The sequence below is a fragment of the Eptesicus fuscus genome, chromosome 15 (genome assembly GCF_027574615.1).
Source record: "Eptesicus fuscus isolate TK198812 chromosome 15, DD_ASM_mEF_20220401, whole genome shotgun sequence".
NCBI lineage: Eukaryota > Metazoa > Chordata > Mammalia > Chiroptera > Vespertilionidae > Eptesicus > Eptesicus fuscus.
This window is the reverse complement of record NC_072487.1, coordinates 76,527,710-76,542,550: the sequence shown is the minus strand read 5'-3', so window position 1 is coordinate 76,542,550 and position 14,841 is coordinate 76,527,710. Positions and strand designations below refer to the sequence as shown.

The window sequence follows — 14,841 nt, the reverse complement described above, 5'->3', positions numbered from 1 at the left end:
CGAGACTGTGTGTGCAGCCGGGGCACTAGCCCACAGTGGGCTCTGGAAGGAGGCAGCAGCTGCAGACACGGGGCCTGAGGCTTGGGCCATCCTGGTTCCTGACCGGGAGCCTGGAAGTCCCGCTCTGTTAGAACGCTGGCCCGCACTTCCTGGGACTTCTCAGCAGGTCACCACCACGTGCAGGCACACTTGCGGACAGCTGAGCAAAGTGCAATAAGCTGGCTTAGTCTTGCTCTTAGTGGAAGGGGAGGGCAACCTCCCAGGTTTGGGGAACTGTGGGTCACAGTCAGGGCCGGACCTGGCCCAGCGGTGAGAGCTCTGCTGCCCATCTCCTTCACAGGAGGGCCTGGGGGAGTTTCTTTAAGGCTATTTTGTGAGCTCCCTTTAAATCCCAAATGAACACAGGAAAAAAAAAAAAAAATGGGCTCTAGAGGCAGCAGTGAGCAGATCCTTTACTCTGATTGTACACCAACTAGAGGCCCAGTACAAGGATTCATGCACCGGTGGGGTCCCTCGGCCTGGGCTGCAAGGATCGGGCCGAAACTGGCTCTCTGACATCCCCTGAGGGGTCCCAGATTCTGAGAGGGTGCAGGCCAGGCCCAAAGATATCACAGGCACACAATCGGGCCGGGGAGGGACCACGGGAGGGCGCCAGGGTGTGTCTGGCCTGTCTCGCCCTGTCCCAATCAGCCAGACCCCAGCAGCAAGCTAACCTACTGGAGCATCTGCCCCCTGGTGGTCAGTGTGTGTCACAGTGACCGATAGAATGAATGGCCAGACACTTAGCATATTAGGCTTTTATTATATAGGATGACCACCCCGTGGTGACCAGCGTCGCTCCTGTCCCTTCTCATAGGGGACGGTTATTACAAACAAAAATAGTTCTCTACAAAACAAAGTTTCCAGCCCTCCCAACCCTCCTCCTGACTCCCTCCCCAGATGGTGTTCCTCCGTCACCAGGCCTCTCCCGAGCCTGGGGTCTGGCGGGTTGCAAAGGAAAACCAAGAAAGAATATAAAAGAGAATCAAGTCAGCGACTGGAATTGTAGGCAACTGGAGTTCAGGGTCCGTGGCTGGTGGTCAGCCAGGGACAGGTGCAGGGGTGTCTGCAACAGTCGAGAGTGTGTGTGTTTACCTGGGGGTGCTCGGTGAGCAGCGCTTCTCCCGCCCCGTCTCATCGCCAGCAAAAAAATTAAAAAAAGGAAAGGGGCGGCCGGAAATAGAAAAACTAAGACCAAAATCGGAGGCCACTGGGGCCGGTGTCCCACAGCGCCCCCTGCTGCAGCGCCGGGGCGGGGGCAGGTGCCACGGAGGAGGTCAGGAGGTGGGCGGAGGGCTCTGCTGAGTAGCACCTGGGAGCAGCTGGGGCCGCACCCTTCTCGCCGCCCGGCCCGGCCCCTGGGCGCAGGGTGCACGGCAGGCGGACCCCCTCGCCGCCGGGTCCTCGCGGGCTCAGCAGCCCAGGTGGGCGGCCAGCCCCAGCAGCAGCAGGCAGCCGAGCAGGGTGGCGGGGCGCGGCGCAGCCCCGGGCGCGCGGTCGCAGTCCAGGCCGCCGTCGTCGGCGGGGTCGCAGCGGGGCTGCTCGCAGCGCGGGCCGGTGTAGCCGCGCGGGCAGGCGCAGCGCTGGTTCTGCACGCAGGTGCCGCCGTTCTGGCAGAACAGCTGGTCGTCGTCGCACACGTTGGCTGCGGGGCGGAGGGGCGTTAACTCGGGTGGAGGCTCATTACACCCCTCAGCGCCCCCACGTTGGAGCTCCCGCGACGGATGTGCAAACCCCGGGGGCGCGGCCTGAACCAAGGGGCTGGCGGAGGCTCAGGGCGCACTTGGTGCGAGACGTCCCTGCGTGGATTGTAACCTCGCCCGGGAGACCGGGGCCCTGCCTCCCTCCCGCCTCTGCTCGTGGCTGTCCCGCTCCCGGGCACCTGGTGCTGCTTCCTGTGCCTGGAACGCCCGCCCCCCACCCCTCACCTCGACTAAGGGCGGGGCTCGCTCCCTCCTCCTCCAGCCAATCCACCCAACCCCGCTCTGGCTGGCCTCCAACTCCTTCCCGAGCACCCAGCTCCACCTCTCCCCCGAGTCCCGCCGACACCGACCCCACCCGGGTCATAAAGGCCCCCCCCCACCTGGCCCCGCCCCCGCCTGTCAACAGCAGGCCCCGCCCCCACCGCACCAGGCCCCGCCCCCCGCGGCGCGCACTCACGGTAGCAGCCCTGGCGCCAGTAGTGCGTGGGGAGGCAGTCGTCGCACTTGGGCCCCGCCGCGCCCTCGCGACACTCGCAGAAGCCGGTCTCGTTGCACCGGTCGTGCACGGAGCCGATTTGGTTGCAGTTACACTCTGGACGGACAGGTGCAGCGTGTGCGGTCAGGGGACTTGTGGGCACCGACGCCACCCCGCCCGGCCCCTTACTCCTCCCGCGGGGCTCCCCACTGCGGGTGGGGCTCCCCACGCAGTGAGCCCGCGGCTGGACGGGTGTCCAAATCTCGAGACCGACTTCGTTCCCTGGCTCCCTTCCCCCTCTTCCTCCCTCCCCGGCCCTGGGCTGTGTGGCCGGGGACAGACCCTTCCCCGCTGGGCCTCAGCCTCAGCACCTGGGCCTGGAGCGGGGCCGTCCCTCCTGGCTCCAGAGCTGTGACTCAGAGCCGTGGGGCTCCGCCCCTGGGGGCTGTCGTAGGTGTGTGTGGCGGGTTGGGGTGCAGCCCTCACCCACAGCCCCTTCCCAGGGAGGGCGGAGGAGCAGCCCCAGAGGCCTCCCGCCTCCCCCAGCTCTTCCCCAGCTGGTTTCCTGGGGCCTCTGGTCCGCGGGAGGGGGCGTGTCCCCACTCGGGGACTCCCTGAAGCCCGGGGGAGGGGGGGAGGCAGGGCGTTCAGGCAGACAGACGCTGAGGGAGGGGTTCTGGGGGAGCAGGGGCCTCTAATCGGATCCAGAGGCCTGGCCCGGCCCTGCACCTGGTTGTGGGGACATCGGCAGCACAATTCCGTGGACCCCTTAGAGCTGATGGGATTAGCTGAAGGCCTCCCTGTCATTCAGCCGGAGCCCAGCCCTCCTGCTCCCGGCCAGCGCTGGCCTGGGGATGGGCAATGGGGCTGAGACCCGGCCTCCTGGAGACAGGGCAGGCGGGGGTGGTGAGCAGTGCTGGGTGTGTGTGTGTGGGGGGGTGTTTGTTGGGGACCATGGCTTTGGCCTTTTGTCCCTGCCCAGGCTCAGGGTCCCCAAAACCAGTGCTGGAGTGGAGTTTGAAGAAAGCAGCTCAGGACCCGTGGGGTGGGGCAGCTTCCAGCTGGGCGCTGCCTATAAAGCTTTTGAAGAATTTCATTGGGTAATTTTGTGGCTTCAGCCACAGAAAAAGGGCTGAAACCCTTGATCTTATCCACCTCCTGACTTCACAGAGACTGAGGCCCAGCGTGGGGAGGGACTTGCCCAGATGCACACAGCAAGGCAAGCGCTAGAGCCAGTTCACAGCCCCAGCTACGGGCCCAATGAGGTGATTACAGCGGATTCTGGAAACTTCACTGGGCACCACCTGAGGAGGGTTAGGCTGAGCTGGAAAGCTTTGGGGCCATTTCTTGGTGCCCCTCCTAGAGGACTCGGTCTTTATAGAGCAGCTGAGCGGGCCCTGGAGAGGGAATTTCCACAGCCCGGGGGTTCCACGCACTGCTGGGCCTTCCGTGCGCCCTGCACCTGGCCCAGCACCCGGACGGAGGGACACGGTCCAGCTCATCCTGTGCTGGGCCCTCCCAGGGTTAGGGTTAGGGATAGGGTTAGGGTTAGGGTTAGGGATAGAGTTAGGGTTAGGGATAGGGTTAGGGTTAGGGTTAGGGATAGGGTTAGGGTTAGGGTTAGGGTTAGGGTTAGGGTTAGGGTTAGGGATAGGGTTAGGGATAGGGTTAGGGTTAGGGTTAGGGATAGGGTTAGGGTTAGGGATAGGGTTAGGGATAGGGTTAGGGTTAGGGTTAGGGATAGGGTTAGGGTTAGGGTTAGGGATAGGGTTAGGGATAGGGTTAGGGTTAGGGTTAGGGATAGAGTTAGGGTTAGGGTTAGGGATAGGGTTAGGGTTAGGGTTAGGGTTAGGGATAGGGTTAGGGTTAGGGTTGTTAGGGTTCCGGTGAGCGCCCCCCCCTCACCGATGCACACGTTCTCGTCGTCCAGCTCGGCGGAGCCGTTGCGGTAGAAGCCCAGGCGGCAGTGCTGGCAGTGCTGGCCCCGCGTGTTGTGCTTGCAGCTGACGCAGGTGACCACGTTGAGGAAGTCGATGTAGCTGCAGCGGTTGGAGTGGCCGTAGCACTCGCAGTCTGGGCCGCCGCGTGGGAGAACAGCAGGGGTCAGTGAGCAAGCGGAGACTGTACCTTTCTGCCTCCCCCTGACCCATGCATTCAGGGAAACTGAGGCCCAGGGACAGGCGGACCTGCCCCCAGACACGCAGGGGTCAGACCTGGCTCGGGACCTGGGCCTCCAGCACCTCTTACCATTCGGGGAGAGATGGGCACCAGTTTTGAGCTCGAAGGAGAGCCCGAGTGGGCTTAGCCCACCAACTGCCACCTGGCCCTGTGGCCGGGACCCAGGGAGGGCCAATGGGCAGCGCCCATGGTGCCCGGGCACGGTGCTCTTTGCGGGGATGCCCAGGAGACGCCAGGGCGATTAGCAATGCTTCATGCAGGGAGGGTGGTCATGCCAGTGTGAGCTCAGGGCGGGCAGTGCTGGGTCCACGGTGTCACCGCGGCGTCCCCACGACTCAGGAGGCCTAGGTGCCCGCAGGGACGCTGGGCGGATGGAGGGGCGGAGCTTCCTCCCGAGCTGCTCTGGAAGATGGATGGAGGGCTACCACCTGCAGGCCCTCGCTACCTGGGCTGCTCTGCACACGTGATTGACACACAGGGCCTGCTCCCTCTGCCTGCTCCTAGGCTGGGCCAGCTCCCGCTCTACCTGGGGGACAGCCATCTCCGCGCCCCGCCCCCCCCCCCCCCCCCCCCCCCCCCCCGCCGCTGTCTCCAGCCCCGCACCTGCTCCAGGGACTGAGCGAGCCCTGTGACTGCCCGGGGCAAGGCCCCAGGGACTGCGGGCGGATTCCACAACCTCATGAAGGGGCGGGGTTTGGTGCGGAGGGTCACCTTCCCTGACTCAAGAGGGGGGTCATTTCTTGGTGTCCCTCCTAAGGGACTCGACACCCCTTTGAATAAGAAAGCCAGTGTGGCCACCCCTGAACAGGGAAGGATGCCGGCCACCCTCCGAACACCATCTGTGTGGCTCCGGAGGACGCGACCTCCCTTCTGTGACGGGAGAGGGAGGATGACCAGGGGCCAGGGGTCAAGGGCATGGGAGACTTTGGAGAAATGAGCCCCTGAGATGTGCCCGGGAGACGGGCCTCCTGGACCTGCCCCTTCACATTGCTTCTCCAGGGAGAAGGCGGGGCACCCGCCCAGCGTCCCGAGGAGTAGCATCGGTCACCTCCGTGCCCCAGATCTTGCTTCAACCAAGACGGCCCCTGGGCCACCTCCCAGGGGAGCTGGGACCGGCTATTTCTGGCGGCTGCTCTGCCTGCCGTGCTGCCCACTGAGCCTGACTCATGCTGCTCCGGCTCCCCTGGGGGAGGGCTGGAGGGAAGACGGCTCGGGTCACCTTGGCCCAGCTGCTCTGGGCGGGGCTGAGCCTGGACCGGCCCTCCAGCCTGCACCAGGGTTTCCCAGTGGAGGGGGCGGGGTAAGGTGAGGAGGGCTGACCCGGCCCTGGGCCTCCCCTTACCTTGGAATTCTTCCATAGGCACCAGCTGAGGAGATTGGGGCCTGAGCCGGGAAGGCTTGGGGGCCTGGGCGGGGGCGGGGCAGCGGGGAAGGTGCCCGCAGCTTGGAGATTAGAAACAAGCTCTTCATCAGCCCGGTCCCTGCCCGGCGGGCTGACGGGGCCCAGCAAAGGCTCCCGGGCGCCCTGCCAGCTCGGGGCAGGCCTGGCACCTACTGCTCAGACATGAGTGACTGGGGAGCACGCAGAGCCAGCCTGCCTCCGGTCCCCCTCGGAGACCAGCTGCCACCCGGCCGGACTCACCCTCCGTCACTTCTCCTCCTGCACCCACAGCCGGGCCCCAGCTGAGCTGGACCAAGTGACAGGCTGACACACCCCTCCTGCCGTCCAGCCCCCCCACTCCCGGGAGCATCACGTCCAGTCAGCCTGGCATCCAGCCCTTGGCATCTCCCTTCCTTCCTGAAGCAACCTCCCTGCTCCACCAAGCGAGTCCTTGACCACCCGCCATGCCCCACGATTCCCGGGAGCAGACTGTCCAGACCCACCCCACCCTGCGGGGAGCATCGTCCCTCAGATTCCCCCTGGGAGTCTTTGGCACCCCAGCCAGTCCAGGGCGCCCAGTCCAGTCCAGTCCAGTCCAGCTGGCTCTGCCTCCATCACCTGGGAGGATGCTGGGCTCAGGGCCTCCAGGTTGCTGGGAACTAACTGCAGACCCGGTCTCACTGGTTGTGGTTCCAGGTCCTGCCAGCAGAGGGCGCCCAAAGCCCTGCTTACTGCCCAGCTGCAGGGTTGCTGAGGGGACAGGTGAGCTGGGATGGGGTGGCTTCCCTTCTTGGAGACAGGTTCCTAAGTCTCCTGTGCGTGTCACTATGGCCACAAGCCCATGCGTGTCTCCTGCCCCTGTAGTTAGAGAATGAGGCTCTCGGCCTGGTATCAGGGCCTCTCCCCCTGCACCCCCCACCCCCCGCCAGCTCTCCTTTAACCGACACTCTGCCTCTTGGTCAGGTGGGCCACTCGCTGCCCTCCCACTGCCAAGCCTTTGCCTGGCTGGTCCTGCCGCCTGGACCGTGCTTCTTTCTGTTATATATTCCTAGTCACCCCCCCAAAAGCCCTCTGGACCTGAGCTCCATCACTGCCCAAGGGGATTCTCCACTCAGCTCGGAAGCCCTTGGGGGTGGGATTAAAAAGGCGTGGGTTTGGTAGGTGAGAGGTGTGGGACGGGCAGAACTCCAAGGTCCCCACTCCCACCCAGGTCCCCACTATGTACCAGTTAGTACACCTGCTGCCTCCACTAGGAGGAGGGCCTGTGGGTGTGAGAGGAAGACCCCCATACCTTCTGCTGGGGAGGACACCTGGGGCCGGGGGGGGCTCGCCCCTGGGGGGGCTGCTGTCGGTGGCCTGTTCCACTCTTGGGGAAAAGAAGAGGAGAAAGGAAGTCATGCCAGGGGCTGGGGTTGGGGTGTCCTGGGGACACGCCGAGGTGCCACAGTCTACAGACCCTGGTCAGAAGCAGCTCTAAGAAGCGGCTGTCTACACTGGCCACAGAACTGGGTCCAAATCTGCGGGAGAGGCAGCGCCTACGTGACAGCAGCTGCAGCGGGCCGCGTGGATGGGAAGCCGCGTGGACGGGAAGCCGTGTGGGAGGGCTCCTTGCCTGAGAGTCTGCATACTTTGGGGAGTCCTTTCTTCAGCGGGTCCCCTGGTGTGGGGACTCCTCTACCCCGCTGTGGTCCCGTTCCCACTGACGGGCAGAGCTCTCTGTGCCGAGTCTCAGGCTGATGACTATAGGGGGCGCCATCAACCGTGTCCAGAAGGTCCGGCCCCACGCAGGGACGGCGTCCTCCAGTGTCTGGCCTGCCTCCCGGCCACCACCTCTCCCTCCACCCCCTGGTCTGGGCCCATTTCCACCAGGGACCCCAATGTCAGTAATCCCCAAGTGCCACAGCCGGGGACACAGCGACGGGCGGAGTCGCATTGCTCTGCGCCAAATTCCAAAGGACAGGCCCGGAGGGACCGGGAGAAATCGGATTCTTTCTGCTTCTAACGGGGTTTCTCGGATGCGCTCGGTGCAGAGAGGAAAAGAAAATCTACCGGCTAACGTGTGCAGCCTTTCCCACGGGAGCCTTCGGATGGCGAGTTGACATCACTAGGCGTTCAGTGAGGGCGGGCCGGGCCCACCGGCCAGGGCTTCATTAGAGCCGCACTAGCGCCTGCCCGCCTGCCCGCGGCTCCCACCACCCTCCTGGGGCGAGGATTAGCGGTGGGGGCGGCCTTGTCCCCTTGCCCTGCGGACAGCTTGACTGGAGGAGGGAGAAACCTCTGGGCCAGCGGTTCACAGGCAGCTGGACTCTGGCCAAAGAGCCTGCAGTGCCCTGGGGAGGCATCTGGAGCCTCGGGACCTTTCTGGGGACGGGGTCTGGGGACGGGAGAGGCCCCGCGGGGCTGGGGGACAGGCTGAGGTGTGGGAGGAACGTCCTTGCAGGGGCCTGTGTCCAGTGCCAAGAGCAGATGGAGGCCCGTCTGTTCCTGCGGAATCGGGGAGCTCTGCAAGCCAGGGCCTACGGCGCACGACCTCAGCCCCAGGCCGCAGGGCCACGGCTGGGCGGCTCAGTGGGCAGGGAGCGCCCGGCAGCGAGCCTGAGCGCGAGGCCGTCCGTGAGCAGCTGCTCCTTCATTTCCCCGGTCCCTTTCCAACCCGCTTTCCTGAGGTGCCTGGGCCGCGACCCCAGCTGCCTTCCTGAGCCTTGACCCTCGCCAGTGGATGGGGGAGACCGCGGCCCATCTCAGAGCTGTGGGCCGGGACCCAGGCTCCGCCCACTGCAGCGGCTGTCCATCTCAGCGGGGCGCCAGGCACAGTGGGGGCCCAGGCAGGGGCTTCAGTTGCTAAAGAGGCATGAAGACCCCAAAACGTGGGCACCTCGGGTCACTGGCTGTCACCCTGGAGCAGCCTCCTCCCCTAACGCCCTCTTGCCCGCCTGGGCTCAGGACGCAAAGCTGCCATGCCTCCCCGCACAGTCAGCAGGTGGGGGTTCCCTCTCAGAGCCTCCCCGCACAGTCAGCAGGTGGGGGTTCCCTCTCAGAGCCTCCCCGCACAGTCAGCAGGTGGGGGTTCCCTCTCAGGGCTCCCCGGACAGTCAGCAGGTGGGGGCTCCCTCTCAGGGCCTTCCTGGACAGTCACCATGTGGGGGCTCCCTCTCAGGGCTCCCCGGACAGTCACCATGTGGGGGCTCCCTCTCAGGGCTCCCCGCACAGTCAGCAGGTGGGGGTTCCCTCTCAGGGCCTCCCCGGACAGTCAGTGGGGGGGCTCCCTCTCAGGGCCTCCCCGCACAGTCAGCAGGTGGGGGCTCCCTCTCAGGGCTCCCCGGACAGTCAGCGGGTGGGGGTTCCCTCTCAGACCTCCCCGGACAGTCAGCAGGTGGGGGTTCCCTCTCAGGGCCTCCCCGCACAGTCAGCAGGTGGGGGCTCCCTCTCAGGGCCTCCCCGCACAGTCAGCAGGTGGGGGCTCCCTCTCAGACCTCCCCGGACAGTCAGCAGGTGGGGGGCCTCCCCGGACAGTCAGTGGGGGGGCTCCCTCTCAGGGCCTCCCCGCACAGTCAGCAGGTGGGGGCTCCCTCTCAGGGCTCCCCGGACAGTCAGCGGGGCCTCCCTCTCAGGGCCTCCCCGGACAGTCAGTGGGGGGCTCCCTCTCAGGGCCTCCCCGCACAGTCAGCAGGTGGGGGTTCCCTCTCAGGGCCTCCCCGCACAGTCAGCAGGTGGGGGCTCCCTCTCAGACCTCCCCGGACAGTCAGCAGGTGGGGGGCCTCCCCGGACAGTCAGCAGGTGGGGGCTCCCTCTCAGGGCCTCCCCGGACAGTCAGTGGGGGGGCTCCCTCTCAGGGCCTCCCCGGACAGTCACCATGTGGGGGCTCCCTCTCAGGGCTCCCCGGACAGTCAGCGGGTGGGGGTTCCCTCTCAGACCTCCCCGGACAGTCAGCAGGTGGGGGTTCCCTCTCAGAGCCTCCCCAGACAGTCAGCAGGTGGGGGTTCCCTCTCAGAGCCTCCCCAGACAGTCAGCAGGTGGGGGTTCCCTCTCAGACCTCCCCGGACAGTCAGCAGGTGGGGGGCTCCCTCTCAGGGCCTCCCCGGACAGTCACCATGTGGGGGCTCCCTCTCAGGGCTCCCCGGACAGTCAGCGGGTGGGGGCTCCCTCTCAGACCTCCCCGGACAGTCACCATGTGGGGGCTCCCTCTCAGGGCTCCCTGGACAGTCAGTGGGGGGTTCCCTCTCAGAGCCTCCCCAGACAGTCAGTGGGGGGCTCCCTCTCAGGGCCTCCCCAGACAGTCAGTGGGGGGCTCCCTCTCAGGGCTCCCCGGACAGTCAGTGGGGGGCTCCCTCTCAGGGCTCCCCAGACAGTCAGTGGGGGGCTCCCTCTCAGGGCTCCCCGGACAGTCAGTGGGGGGCTCCCTCTCAGGGCTCCCTGGACAGTCAGTGGGGGGCTCCCTCTCAGGGCTCCCCAGACAGTCAGTGGGGGGCTCCCTCTCAGGCCTCCCCGGACAGTCACCATGTGGGGGCTCCCTCTCAGGGCTCCCCGGACAGTCAGCAGGTGGGGGGCTCCCTCTCAGGGCTCCCTGGACAGTCAGTGGGGGGCTCCCTCTCAGGGCTCAAGCCCGACCTGACTCGCTCGCTGCCAGGCCCCGGACCCTCTCCTAACTCCCAGCTTTGCGCTGTGCCCTGCGCCCCTTACACCCAGTCAGCAGCAGCTCAGCCAATGGAGTCGAGGTTCCTCGTGTGTGTGGGGGGGTGCACGACCGGCCCCACCCACAGACCGCCGCGTACAGGCAGACACGGCACCACCTCGACGGTTTTTGTGCCCAGTGACTGTGGGGGCAGGAGTGATCGGGCCCCCTTATGGCCCCAGGGGCTTGGGGCCAGGGTCTTCCTGGGACCCGCCGATGCCGCTGAGAGAGAAGCAAGCGAGGGTGGGAGCTGGCGGGTGGGAGCAACGCAGAGAAGCAACGTGGGACCCCATGAGTGGACCTGGGCCCCCTCAGACCCAGCTTCCTGTGGTGCCTCTGGGCCCTGGGTGCCCCCGGGTCAGGTGTGGCCCCAAAGAGCCCTGGTGCAGGGAGGCGGTGCCTCCAGAGCATTTCTGAGGTTTGGGGTCTCCCACCGCTGGCCGCTTGCCGCTGGCAGTGCTCAGAGCAGCCGGCACCCCCGCCGGGGCAAGGCCGCCCAGGCTGACTGCTCTGGGGCCTGAGCTGAGCTGGCAGCCTTAGGACCCGCCCTAACTCCTCCCCTGAAGCCCCCCACCCCCGCCCCCAACCTCTCCAGAGCCATAGCTGCAGGTGCCCAGAGGTCAGACTGGGGGATTCTGCTGCTGGTGGGGAAGGTGACCCCACTCTTGCCTGGCCCGAGAGGGAGGGGCCAGGACTCACAGGGTCATGGGGCCCTTCCAAAGCAGCACTAAGGAGCAGCTGGTGGGAGGAGCTGGGGGGCTGCAGCCCCGAAGGGGGCGGGAGGGAGCGGGAGAGGCGATGGCGATGCACAGGGGCACAATTAGGAGGGAGTGGGGCGCCCCAGGGCCCAGTGGGGCAGGAGACCCCCTGCTTCCCTCCCCTGCTCTTCCCAGCACATGCAGGCGGTGGGCACTGCAGGCCGGTCCGGCCCAGGCGGGCCCAGGTGTGTACTCACTGCCAACAGCGGAGCCCGCAGCGGCACCTGTGGGAGAGAAGGGTCTCAGCTGCCGTCCGTGGCCGGGCAGTCTCAGCCCGTGGGGCCCGGAGCCCGGGGGCCCTCTGGAAGGAGAATGGGGCACGAGAGGGGGAGGAGGCAGGGAGGAGAGGAAGGGAGGCCGCAGGGCAGGCGATGCCGGTGAGGCCGCCGGTGAGGGCAAGTGGCAGGGACTAGAGAAGGCCCTGGCGGCCAAGAAGTGGGCTGGGCTCCTGGGAGGAGGAGCGGGAGGGGCCGGCCATAGGCAGCCTTCAAGGCCGGTCCCGGGCCACGGCGTCACCCTGCGAGGCTTCAGCTCTGTCACCCTAAAGTCACTACGTCTGTCTCTCACGTCGGAGGGCGCTGGTGGAGGGGCTCCTGCCTGCACCCAGGCCTCGAGTCCCAGGAGGGCGCTGAGGCACGGGCCTCGGTCTGATGGTCTGGAGAATGGGGCAACAATACCATCGGTGGGGTTGCTGGGAGGGGCCCATGGGAAGCTGGCTGAGCGCAGCCTCCCAGACAAGCGCCTGACCAATGTCAGCCATCGACCATGAGCCCCAGGCCACCCCTGCTCCCTGCAGCTCAGGGCGCCCGGGGGACACGGGACTCTGCTGGGCCCCGGGGAGTGGGGTGTCCGTGATGCAGGCACCTGTGGCCGCCCCCGAGGACGGCTGTGACGGCTTCAAAGGCCCCTCTGAACTCGGGGTAACAGAGGGGCCTCCGGGCGGCTGAGGCAGAGGGGGCTGTCACTGCCCATGAATGCTGGTTGGGAGGGAGGTGCTGACCAGTCAGCTGGAGGAGGGTCCCCACCACCGGCCCTGACACCCCGGGGGCCTCCTCCCCACCCCCAGCCTCAGGGCAAGGAGGGGAAGGAGAGCAGGGAGACGCCCAGCAGCTCACCTGAGCCCCGCCCCAGGCCCCATGCAGATGAGGCTTGCCATGTGTGTACATGCGTTATTGTGTGTGCATATATGTTGGCGAGTACATGTGTGTATACGTGCATGCGCACAGGTGTGCTTGCGTGTGCGTGTGTTTATGTGTGCACGTTTGCTCGTGTTTGTGTGTACACGTTTGAGCGTGTGTGTGCATGTGTGTGTGCGTGTGTGTGTGTGTGTGTGTGTGCATGTGTAATCTAGAACTCCTGGGTTGAAGGGCGGGGAGACCAGGGCCCGGCTGGCTGGCGGCCGGAGTGGGGGCACAGTGGCCAGGACGCCGTACGTACACGCGTTGGGGGAGCCGTGCGGCAGCGGCAGGTAGGAGCCGGCCCGCCAGGACCGCGTGCGGAAGTTCTTGCGGCACTTGCCGCAGTCGGGGCCCGTGGTGTTGTGCTCGCACTCGCACTGCAGGCTGCCCTCGCGCACCGAGCACAGGTTGGCGTGCAGGTTACACTTGCACCTGCAGGGACACAGGACAGTCAGTGAGCTCCCGGGGGCGGGCCTGGGAGACGGGGGGCTGCAAGGGACCCGAGAGGCCGCCAGCCCCCGTCCCCCCCTCCCCGGCCAGGATTCTCCTTCAGGGCAGTCGCACCCGGCTCCCCCTCCCGTCGAGGGGACACCGTTCAGGCCTCCCGGGACTCAGGCTGTGGGTCTACCTCTGACCTTGGTTTCAAGGGCTTCCTAGCCTCGGTCGGGCGTGGGGGTGCCAGTGCCCTTGTCCCAGACACTGTATTGCCAGCAGCCCAGCTGGGGACCCCTTTGCTCCGGGCTAGGGAGGTCTCCGGGTGGCAAGACCTCCCCTCGCAGAAGAGGGCCCCTCAGGCCTGGGGAGGGCTCCCTGGAAACCGACCCACACCACCCGCTGCTCGTGACTCTCGGGCCCACGGCCGGACCGGCTCCCCGAGCCTGGACACCGGCCGGCGCAGCTCTACTCCAACACGGCGGGAGTAAGACGCCCACGGAAAAGCTGGGGCCGGCTCCCTCGAGTTCCATCCACGACCACACGCACAGGGCGGGGCCCAAGGAGGCTCACAGAGTTTATTCTTGTTTTATTAATGATTGCATCGTTTTCGATACCAACAACTGTAAACCTGCTTTTGCCCGCACTGTATCCTGTGGGCCTCTGGGAAAAGCATGGGGGTGGGCAGGCAGCTGTTGGTATGGGGGGCCCTTCCTCCTGGGGACCCCAGAGATGAGCCTGCGCTCAAACCTACAGGCCGACGTGCCCTCCTGATGCCCCCTCACCCTGCCCCACCCATCGACACGGTGCGCGGGCAGATTAAAGGCTCTGACAAGGCCTGAGGGAATGAGCCCTGTCTGACTTTGTCTCACAAAAGTTAGTTTGCAAAATGTACTTGACCTCGAAGGCTTTAGGTGTGTTTTTTCTCTCCTATTTAATGTCCCACTGAGCCGGCTGGAGAGGAACCAGCTGTGCGGAGCCAGGAACGCACCGCGCCTCTGGCCCGAGGACGAGGTATTTTTAGACGCCAGCGACACACAGAGAGATTGCCATCGCAGCGTTGGGTGGTGCCGGTGACCTTGGCTCGTTAAAAATGCGCAGAAGGCCGGCCGAACCTGAGAAGCATGTTGTAATGCCGGCGGCAGAGTCCCAGGGGGTCAGGGTGACAGGTCCTGCAGTGCGCGTGCGTGCGGGGGAAGCTGCCAAGGTCACGGGGTTGGTTACTCCTGACCCAGACCCAGGTGTCCCTCCTGCCCCCCAATGCTGGCCAGCCCCCCCCACCCCCCCGCCGCTGCCCATCTCCCAGAGGGAGTCCCGCTGCCCCGCCCGCCCTGGCTGAGCCCGGAATGAGCATGGCTCCTCCACCAGCAGTGAGGCCGTCCCGGCGGGCAGCGCTGCGGGGAGCCCACGCGCGGGGACGTCTCCCGGGCCGGCACAGAGCACAGCCTGAGACGTTCACTGTGACCCCAGGAACCACGCTGGGCTTCCCCGGCCTCAGCTTCCTGTCCGTGACGGGGAAGTGATTGTTAGGGAGAGTGGGAGAGAGAAAGAAAGAAAGACAGAGACTTCGATGTGGGAGAAACACATCGATTGGCTGCTTCCTGCACGAGCCCCGACCAGGGACCGGGCCGGGGAGGAGCCTGCAACCGAGGTACATGCCCTTGACCGGAGTCGAACCCAGGACCCTTTGGCCCGCAGGCCGACGCTCTATCCACTGAGCCAACCGGCCAGGGCCCACTGGCTTTCTCCTTCTCCCCTGAGCCTTTAGAGACGGGTCCTGAGCCTCCGTGAATGAGTCACCGCCTCTTCCCCAAAGCCCTGCGCAGGGCGTCGCTGCGCCTCCCCTTTGCAGACGAGGGAGGGAGGGAGGGAGGCTCAGAGACGGTCGGTAAGTGGCCGAGGCCACACAGCCGGGCGCCCCTTTAGGCAGCGGGCAGCGGCCGGGGGCCTCCAGCCAGGTTCTCAGGCAGCCCCAGGCTCGGAGACGCCGACCAGCCCACACTCCCCAAACACAGCCATCCTCCC

The 14,841-nt window shown here is 66.0% G+C and overlaps 1 protein-coding gene across 2 annotated transcripts in view; it reads right to left on the bottom strand.

Annotated features, from left to right (window-relative positions):
• Positions 1–799: 799 nt before the first annotated feature.
• NTNG2 (netrin G2) overlaps positions 800–14,841 on the bottom strand; it is a 46,870-nt gene continuing 32,828 nt past the window's right edge. Inside the window, exons 3-8 of one of the 2 annotated variants that reach the window (XM_054727591.1) lie at positions 12,644–12,816; positions 11,404–11,430; positions 7,068–7,142; positions 4,123–4,290; positions 2,200–2,334; positions 800–1,684 (exon numbers count right to left, since the gene is read on the bottom strand). In XM_054727591.1, coding sequence (XP_054583566.1) covers positions 1,452–1,684; positions 2,200–2,334; positions 4,123–4,290; positions 7,068–7,142; positions 11,404–11,430; positions 12,644–12,816 — 811 coding nt within the window. In that variant the 3' untranslated portion in view covers positions 800–1,451. The remainder of the gene's footprint in view (positions 1,685–2,199; positions 2,335–4,122; positions 4,291–7,067; positions 7,143–11,403; positions 11,431–12,643; positions 12,817–14,841) is intronic. The other variant, XM_054727592.1, reaches the window with a different exon arrangement.